We start from the raw sequence: 10,367 nt of genomic DNA, 5'->3' as shown, positions 1-10,367 counted from the left end.
CTATGTGTCCCAACTCAATTAACAGCACACTGCCAGCCAGAGATAAGCCCATGGACAGGCATACTAGTCATGGTAGATAAAAGCCCCAAACAATAGTTCAGTCCAATGTCATTCACTTAATATAAAAATAGAATTTAAAGCCACTAACAGAGCAACTCAGAGTATTTAGTTGCAACAGTCAGAATCTTTTCCGTCCGTATTCAAGCCACAAGAGAATAGGAGACATCTAACTCCTTGTAGCTAATGCTGTCATTCCCTCTCCTTCGCTTCTGCAATCTGTTCCTCCGTCGCCCGTGTGATAAGATGTCTAGGCCTCTTCTTGTAACCTATATATGCTAGGTCTTTCAGAGCATCTTTAAAACTTGTCTCAGAGACAAGACAGAAATGGGATCTTGGTGGATGACTCTTGTCTTCCAAGCTGAGAAAAATCAGGCAGGGAAATGTAGTGCTCTTTAGGGCACTCTGTAGGGCTATTTTGCACTCTCATGCCAGCAAACCTAGGAAATGAGTCAGGTCATTCTAAAATGTCTCGTAGAGCAGAAACTCCAGGTTGATGGTGTTCATACTGTCTGACATTGCTCACCCAAAATATTTTGTACTGGCATGCCAGATTCCCTAAGGAAGCTGGCAATGGTGGTACACAGGGCACTGAAGCGAGAAGTCTTTAGGAGTGGACCTGAAGAAAAAGCAACAAGAGGAGGAGGCCTTGGCTTGTATGTGGAGGACAGGAGAGAGGAACCGTCTGATTTAAAAGTTGTTCTTTTGCACCGTAAGTGCCCTGCTGTGAAGCACAGCTTCGCTCTCCCAAATCTTGCTTTTTAAAAGCTTTCCAAACTTAGGGAAACAGCAGTGAAGCCTGTTCTGAGGTAGTCCTGCCAATGAGAACCCAAGATCATCAAAAACCTGGCATGAGTAAGCACTTAGGCTTTTCTGGCTCAGCTTCCTACTGTGAGAGGGACCATGTCTCTCACTTCTGTCACCAATGGACTAGTGTCATTCTGGGCAACCACTTCATCACCCGCCAGGTCAGTTGGTATGCCAGTGAGACTAGGGATCTTTTGGGATCTTTCCATACTTCCTAGGGTTCTTCCAGCATCTTGTGGAGGATCTTGCCCTGTCTCTGCTATTGCAGCAGAGCAAGAGTGCAGTTCAGCTGACCGAGTATGGCATTTCTTCCCTGTCCTTGCTGTATGATGGCATTGGGCCAAGGGCTCTTGCATGGACCTGTGTGTGTGTACTCAGTGAAATCTGTGGATGCAGAGAAAGAGGAACCTTTGAACATCCCTACCTGCAGCACTTGCTGCTTTTTCCCTCCTCCTTCTGTAGGACCTCCACTGAGTTTCTCAGTGACCTTCCCTGCACCCCTCTGCATGGTGCATATTTGTTTTGGATTTTTTCTGTCACCCTTATCTCAGTACTGATCTCTGTAAGAGTAGCTGGCCTATTGCTTCAAAGAGCAGAGATGGAAGAATCTGAATATTAAACAGTGAATATTCCCAAGTCTGTGAAAATCAGGCATGCGTTCCCTTCTCTCTGAAGAGCTGTTCTCAAATATTTGGTAATGTAATTTTTTTTGTGTTAAAAATCCCAACTGAAGCCTCTCATTAGCAGCAGTAAAACGATCAGTGCAAGATACTGCAGATGTTCTGTGAAAAAGAAAGTTTGGATGCAGAGAAGAAGATGGTGTGTAGGAATATAGAGCAACTGAAAGAAATGTGAGAAAAGATGCCTTTTTAATCCTTATGGGTAAAAGCTGATAGTTGAAGAAAATAAGGTTGTTCCAATATGAAATTTGGGAAAATGTGTGGGAATCATGGTTTTAGAAACATATTGCACTGGAAACCCTAAACCAAAAATTTAGCAAAACACTGCCAGATTTCCCTAATCTAATCTTAGAGAATTCCATTAGCATTTACCAGGTGGCAGAACATAATGAAACTAGAGCACAAGTTTTAAGGGAAAACAGGAAAGGACCAAATGAAGCAAAGCAGAAAAATCTAAGATTCATAAGAACATTTGGAGACAGAGGAAATTCCAATGGCTTGCAAGAAATTATATTGAAGATTTGAGAGCAAACAGAAGTCTATGCACTGTCACACTGGAAGGGATTTTTTACTAGTAACTGTTCAAGAGGCTTTCCTGCCGAGAACCTGCATTATTATTTTGCAAGCAGGATCCTCGACCACGTGTAGATGTGATGATACCTAAATTTACAGCAAACGATTTCAGAGAAAACTGATCATGTAAGAAGTGGGCTGGTATGGCTGGTAGGCTAATTCTTTCAGTAGTAAAAATATATAAACATTATTAAAAGGCAGTGTTTGTAATTATATCCAAAACAGGGCTACACATAAGAGATGGCATTCAGCTAATTTACACAGTAAACATCCCCATAGGAGCTAGTCACTAGGGTTTTTCCTTAAAGTTATAGAGAAGAAATTGTCTCTGTGGGTGCTTCTGGCCCACTTGAGTTGTCTACTTTAAAACAACATGAGTTATACACTAGAAGCACATGTTCCTTTCTGTCAAATGTAAGCTTAATTGAGACTTAACATTTGGTCACACAGCACAAAAATTCGCCAAAATGATGCCAGATGAAAATATTGTTTGGCCTGCCTATGACGTATCTAGTCCTCATAACAGCTTCAAAAGGACTGCTATGTTTTGGAATAGATCATAGGCAAATTACTATGTGATCTACTCCTAAAATTTTGAAGAAAGAGGTGGTGAACAGGATACATAAGGAGCACCTATATATGGAAAAAAAAATAGAAGTTCTCAGCTAGATCTGCATTATATTGGCTTCAAATGAAAGTAGATATAGAAGAAAAACTCAAAGAATGTAAAATATTAAAAGAAATCAAAATTTATCAAACAGTCTGTGATGTCCACCCAAGAAACATTAGATTCATGGTCCAGCATAGTCATAAATTACTTCTTTCCTGGAAAAAAAACATGTATTGCTTTTGGAATACTGTTTTTAATACACCAAAATAATATGATTAGAAAATATGAGTGTTAAACATGTGATTTCCAACAACAAGAACATGTATTTACTAGAGTAGCATATTAGTTGTGACAGTGACAAAAGAGTACTGCCATTTGGTGGTCTGGAACTTCTACATACAACAAAATAATCAGGATTTTAGGCATAGTACTGCAAACAGGTACACTGTAATGGGCTATGAAAAATTATATAAAATGATAGCAAAGATGATTCTAAAAACTGAAGAAGAAAATTCAGATCCTCCTTTGGCATATTTAATTTACAGTCTTGAAGTCTGGACTACCAGCTGCTGAAACACTATTCAATAGGAAGCTTAGGCTTAATAGGACCCAATTTTCATTACTAAACCTTGACTTTTACCCCATTTCTTTCCTCTAACCCTTGGTGCTCTGTGTTCCATGGATAGTATTGTTATAACTATGCATAAATTTCAGACTTTCTCCCTTTCTGTCCCTTGATTCCTCGTGTCAGTGTTAGTCTCTCCTTTGCTCATCCCCTGTGATTTCAGCAGTTTCTTTTCCTATGATTTGCCTGTTACGGTTTCACAGCCAGGCTCAACTACTGGACCCACATTGCTGCCTCTAAAAGATTAAATTAGACAATATAGTCTCAGCTATTGTCCTATTGCCATAGGACAACATAGACTCAGCAACTGTCAAGCAAGTTAGAATCTTTATGTTTGCAAGACCACAATAGGGGCACAAGCAGCAAGGTGAAGATGTACTTTGTTATCATCTTTGCTAAGCAAGGGGGTTTGATGAAAAAAACATGACAACTGTGTAGCATCTTCCATAGAAAGAGGACACAAGAAGATTTGTAGGCTTCATAAACACCAAGATCCAAAACAGAAGAGGCTGCAGGGAAATTGGTGGGTTGCATAGCATCAATGGAAATTAAAATTCATGAAATGCTCTGAACCACGGTCGTTATTTGAGATGCTGAGGGAGAATTGCTGAGATGTGATTTGATTAACTTGCAGTGGGTGTTTATGCTTTGGAAACAGTGTAGTAGGATGATAGCTGACCCTTCCAAGATGAATTGCATTTATGTGTCTCAACACAGGCTTTTCATCCCTACACACCCCACAATACTGCAGGGAGGAGCAGAGACCTGGCTCTGTGGGCTGTGTGTTTTTTGGGACTGCAGTTCCTGCCCAGTGGTTGCACCTCCGAGGCACTTTTCTGGGCTGCATTCATGCACTTCCTGCAACCGGGGGTTCAGACCACATTCCCTGCTCGGATTTGCCCTCAAAACTATTCACAGTGACTTGTGATCTCCAGTCTCACCCTCTTAACCTATTTTTACTTTTTTTTTTTTGTCCTACATGATCGGTTGTTTTCATGAGTGGGCTCTCAACTTGGAGCGGTGGGACTTGCAGCATGTGCTGTGCCACCCAGAGTGATCAAGCAAGCAGCACCCTTTGTCCGTTAATGCCAACATTTGGGCTTTTTACTGATCAAGACAAAGCCTTTTCATCGCTATGAGACTCCTCTTCTTGCATATCAAATATATGGGTGCGATCATCTGAACATCACCTGTACTGAGTTTGTGTCATGGGGAAGGAAGACAGGAGCGAGCAGTATCCCCTCGCTCTACGGAGCACTGATACCCTCTAGTGGTAAAACCGCAGGCATTTTTGGGCAAAAGATGACGATTTCACTACTAACTTACCTTCTGTCTTCCTCTTGAACAAAAATCTGTGTGTCATCTTTAATTAACAGTGCTGTTCTGTTGAATGGTATCGTAAATTCATACCTTTAGTTTAAGTAGCTGATGATGTAATTTCCTTGGACTGTTTTCAGTGTGTTTCACCTTTCATTAAATCATTTAAATGATACTTGTGAGCTGATGAGTGACCGAATTTTCACATGGTATAAAGAAATGGCTGTAATGAAAAGCATCAAGGCTTTAAATGGAGACTTAGTGGTGGTACCACCATAATGGCTGTAATGTGGCAGGTCATAGGTGGTTCATAGCTAATCAAAGGAATCATGTTGCCTTGGTTGAGTTCTCACCAGTTTGCTCATGGAGCTGCAGGGCAGGTGGATCGTGGGTCTTGGGAAGCCAGTGGCTTCATAATTGCAAGGTGGGAGCAACAAGGTATGATGTGACAAAACAAACTTGAGGGCATGGCAGGAACATCATAGAATTGTTAACTGCTGAATGTCGTGGGCAGCAGAAGTGTGGTTATAGGTAGATCGCAAAAGACACGCGCTGGACCCAAAGGTTGTTTCCTGCCAACCGCATAACCCATGCTTTACAGGATGCCTGGTGAGTGGGAACAGATGAAACTTGTCAAAGAAATCCAGAATTATTTAGCATGAGCGATCACATTTATTTCTGTTCTAATCTTGCTTGAAATGGCTGATCTGAAATTTTCCTGGCATAAGAAACTTCAGTCTGAACAGCTAATGTCAGGAAAGCCACAGCAAAATAATCCTTCAGGGTTTGGTGTGATGTGTTTCACTGTTTCCTCTTCTTTGCATGGGGGGTGCTAGTTGATGCTCTTTGGAGGAAATTCCCCCCCAAAAGGCAGCAGGAGCTATCTGGAGCTCACCTCTCTACTTTTACTCCAACTGCAAAAATGTTCCAGATTCTCAAAACATGCTCCCTTAGCCCTAGGTTTCCTCATACATGAAGGAAACAAAAACCTGAGACGGGTTAGAGGACACGTGTCTCTGAGCTGAGCTGAGTCCTTGCTCACTGCCTCCACACTGCCGGCTGTGGACTCTGCTCATTTCAACCAGTGAAACAAAGTGGAGTTTTATTTAGCAAGAAATGAAGTCATACTTTAGGTAGCAGATTAAAATTCAAAACAGGTAGTACACACTAAACACAGTTTGATTCTTAACAGGCTTTTTTCCCTGGATGATTTCAGTACCTAATGCCTATAATTTCTTTGATGTGCCCTAGCTATGAAAGCAAGGGATCCAGAGCTTTTAAGGAGACATCCTTCCAAATTATTCACTAAGCTCTAAAATATTTCCATGGCCACCTGCCCCTCTGTTCCTGTGGATCAGGTTTTGGGAACACATAAAAATGCCCGTGATCTGGGTACATGCAGTACCAGAATATGAGCTTCCCTCACTTTGCTTCACAGTAATCACTTATGAGACTCCCTTGATTTTTCTTACCTCTTTATGTATAAAAGATTTTTAATAGCTTGAACCTGGGAATAGTTTTACAAAGCAGATCAACGTGACTTTAGTTTGGGCTGAATTGGATTTACCAGCAGTGGGAGTTAAATTTTCAGTCAAATCTCTGTGTTCTGGAGCCTCACAGACAGACAAGGTCACAGGGGCAGTGATTTATCATGCACTGCATTTGCCGGAGAGCAGAACTTTAACCTCTCTATTGTTTCTCTTTCAAACCTTTTCATCTTTTCATCTGCATAGAAATGAGTGCAAAAAGAGAAGGAAAAAAGAAATGCAGTGCAATTTTCAAGGGAGGGTTTGTCCTGGTGCTGCATTGTAGTGAAGCGTTTACTATTTCTCGTCTCAAGATGTACTAAGTAAATTGATTCCACTGTAACTGAAGTGCCATTTTGTGAAGCACACAGCACATCGGCTTGGAATAGACCTCCTGAGCATTACAGTCCTCTGCCATACCATACAATCCCTTCCCGTATACAGTATCACCCATTTCCTTCCTGAAGAATGCAAATGAGTTAATTAATGCATGTCTGCCCAGGACCATTCTATGTAGGATCTTGCCATAGTTTCTTGACTGCCAGGCCCCCGATGTCCAGCTTGAGAACCCTGGATCTTCATGGGTGCCCACCTCATTGCTCACCAACAGGAAGTAGCCATCCCCGGATGGTCTCTACCCAGGATTTTACAGGCAATATCTCCAATGCAAATACAGAGAGGGGTAATAATACTGTGATTTTTCCTTTGGTTTCATTCCAGGTTTCTGATTGTCTTGGGATGTTTGATCTTAGCTGTCTTGACAACTTTCAAGGAGTATGAAACTGTTTCGGGAGACTGGCTCCTCTTACTGGTGAGTAAACTGTGGCTGCTGCATCATCCTGGTAATGTCCTTGAATTGAAATCAACCCCATCAGCAGTGATGGAAACTTACTCCCAGCTCTGCATGCAATAAGATTTCTTCTATTGGTCCTGGAACAGTGACTGTACACATATTGGAGAGTTCCTGGGCCATTGTCAACACTGACTGAGTAAAAAGGAAGTAAGGAGAGAGGAAAAATACTGCCCTGAGACTTTTATATAATGGCTTTTCAGCATTTGCCTAACAGTTCTCCCATCGAAGTATCAATAAATTTCCTATTGACCATGCCAGACCTGAGCACGTTTGAAAATTCATTTTTTGGGATCTTTCAACAATTTTGATTCTTTCTGTAATATTCTATCAATCCCAGCATTTCTTCCAGGGGAGTTCATCAGAACTGGACTCATGCTTGTGCCCGATAGCAGTATATACTGAAATTGTTGCAGGCAGTGCCTCCAATGACTGTCCATGAGAGAAAATGTATTTGCAGCAAATATATTCCTTTCTCTGTGTTTTCAGCATGCTTGTTTTATAAATGTTGGAGTTCATGCTCAAGACTGTATCCCTGTAGGCCTCCCGTTTGGCAGAAGAAAAAAATAGGAAAAAAACCCTCACTAAATATAAACAAGATGTATTCATCATTTTATGAAAATGACCCTGAGAAAGAACTTCCTCTGCTCCCATAGCTATCATGAAATAAAGCGCAACGTCTCTCTTAACCTGGCCTTGTAGAAAAGAATCCCTAGGGAAACTGCACAGCAAGGGTAGTTCCAGGATCTCAATTTCCATTTCCCCTTGTACCCCCAGAGACATGTAGATCCGAGCAAGAACTAAATGCCAAAAGGAATGAAAGGTGAATTCCCCTTGCATGTTCCTTCTCAAAAAGTGCCTGTATGAAAACACCCTCATCCCCTAGGGAATGTGAAACTCGCTTTTGGTCTCTGTTACCCTGCTTAGACCCATCTTTTCAAATTTGAAGAAACCTGAGGTTATTTTTCCTTCTCCTGTGCTTACTTTTCTGTGGCTCTCAGCAGTTTTCAGAAGTGCCTAGCAGCTGTGGGTATAAGCATCAGGAAAAATCCCCCTTTCCTCTTTGCCAGCTATTCACAGAGAGGAAAAGTAACTCCATGCCCCATGCTGCCCTTGGCCCATCTCTGCTGAGCACCTCAGAGAAACTCTCTTCTCTCCATTCCTCCCCCTGCTTAGAAGAGTTCTTGAGCAAGGTGGAAAATCCCATTCTTCCGTGCACCAGAAATTTAAGGGAATAATATTTGCCTTAAATTTGTCTTATGTATGCCTATCATATGCCTTATATTTATGATCATATGAATATACTATATCCTGTCTGTCTTTATAGATATAGCTGCATGTATGAGCTGCTGGTGGGTAACCCTGGGTGTGGGTATACAGCGCACTGGGGACTTTACAGTCACCACTCACCACTCACATACCTATTCTCATTTTGTGTGAAACAGGTCTTTTGATGAAATAATTACCCTTCCATTAAGGCAGGGTAAGCACTTCACATTTACCCAACAGCAGGGGCACATCCTTTCTGCAAAGTACTTAGCAGGCTGTAAAGCTATGTCCCACTTTGCCTTGCCTCTTTTGTCAACCTATATTCTCCTCCCCACGTTTTTCCTCTTTTTCTCTTTCACACACATACCCCAGCACCTGCACCTTATGTTTCCTTCAGCTATACCTTTGTGTCCAGAATTACTGCAAAACTTGTTATGAGCCTAACAATGTAGTTTGTGTCTTTGATACAGGAAACTTTTGCCATTTTCATCTTTGGAGCAGAGTTTGCCTTAAGAATCTGGGCTGCTGGGTGTTGCTGTCGCTACAAAGGATGGAGGGGGAGACTCAAATTTGCCAGGAAGCCTTTGTGCATGCTGGGTAGGCACATGCTCTCTGCTACTGTTTTCCCTGTTATGTCCTTTTGCTTCTAAGCCAGTTTTGGGGGGATGTCCAAGAACCAGTGAATGGCGGTGCAAAGAGCACTGAAATCAGATCTGCCCTTTCTGCTAGGAGCTGTGTCCTGCTTAGAGTAGTTATTTGAAGTACCCAGCAATAATGATTAAATCGAGAGACACTTGGTTAGCTAGTCAGTGAAAAAAAAATGTATCCTCCTACCCTTCAAATACATTTTCCTTGTCCTGAATCCCACTGCATTTTTCTTAAGCTCATCCCCAGATATACCCTGTCTACCTTCAGTTTCAAACCACTTCAGATCCCAACCCTATACCATCTTCCCTAGCTCTCTTTCATATTCAAATGTGGTTTACCTTTGTAATGTTTGTCTGCATTTGCAAACAAGTATCTTTGTGATTTCACCCATATTATCTTTCAGGCTTGGAAGGCACTGCCTATAACCATCCATAAAACTACTCATTATTCATGTTTGAATCCCCTCCTACAATTCCCCACTATGTCCACAAAGCAACTAGCCAACGTTTAGGAGCTCACTCAGCCCTAAGCACCTGTCATGCACATCCACATTCGTTCACTGTTTCCAGGACTCACTTATATATTTTGTTTTTATGTTCTTCAGGCCAGGAACTAGCTTTTTGTTCTTTATTTGCACAGCACATAGCACTCTGGGGTGCCATGGTGCTGCAGTCATATGAATACATGTCACTCTCTTCTCTCTCCCTCCTTTTTTTCATCTTGTGAGTCTAAATGGTAGCAAAATTGGAATAAATTTTCTTTGTGCATCTATGCTATCTTCAATTTAGTAGTACTCCTTTGGGTGCTACTGTTGTATAAATACTTTTTATACTTCTAACAGCATTGTGAAGGCAGTAGAGCTCAGTGTGAGCAAGTAGGATTGATACTGTCTCATGCCTTCTCGGTAAACGTGTCATCTCGCTTCTGAGAAGGACTCTTCATTGATATCTGGGTAAAGAACAGAAAAGATCCCACTGGATTTATTAATATCATCTCTTGGTTGTCACTGGCACAAGTTTGTTTTGAGAATGATTAAAAGTGAATAAATCTGCAATCCATCCAATGCCACTCTTTTTGGCTGGAAATAGAATATGAAGACAGTTGAAAGATTGAGTGGCCAGAGAATGTTTGAAACCTTTTGGTACCAAGTTTTTCTTGTATATGTATAGGTTCAAAAAGTGGGGGGGCGGACGGGGACGACACACAAGGAAAAGAAAGAAAAAGAAATAAAAGAAGAAGTGATGTGATTTCCATTCCAAACTTCTTCAGTTGATCAGCAAACTGGCCCTGTGAGGACTTAGAAAAAATAGTAGTAGTGGCTTGGAGATTTTAATGGGAAAAATCAGCCAACAGAACAAAATACTAGATACACCATTAGAAACTGAATTTCTTATCTACTGACCTG

At 41.4% G+C, this 10,367-nt stretch overlaps 1 protein-coding gene across 1 annotated transcript in view; it reads left to right on the top strand.

Moving 5' to 3' along the window:
* Nucleotides 1-603: 603 nt before the first annotated feature.
* Nucleotides 604-10,367, top strand: part of LOC104159127 (potassium voltage-gated channel subfamily KQT member 3-like) — a 30,392-nt gene continuing 20,628 nt past the window's right edge. The window contains exons 1-4 of the mRNA XM_009696949.1: nucleotides 604-769; nucleotides 6,282-6,333; nucleotides 6,916-7,006; nucleotides 8,785-8,911. Of these exons, the coding sequence (XP_009695251.1) occupies nucleotides 604-769; nucleotides 6,282-6,333; nucleotides 6,916-7,006; nucleotides 8,785-8,911 (436 nt within the window). The remainder of the gene's footprint in view (nucleotides 770-6,281; nucleotides 6,334-6,915; nucleotides 7,007-8,784; nucleotides 8,912-10,367) is intronic.

This window comes from Cariama cristata, unplaced genomic scaffold (genome assembly GCF_000690535.1).
Source record: "Cariama cristata isolate BGI_N322 unplaced genomic scaffold, ASM69053v1 scaffold16013, whole genome shotgun sequence".
Taxonomy (NCBI): Eukaryota; Metazoa; Chordata; class Aves; order Cariamiformes; family Cariamidae; genus Cariama; species Cariama cristata.
Note: the sequence above shows the minus strand (reverse complement) of the source record. Positions and strands in the feature narration are given on the sequence as shown.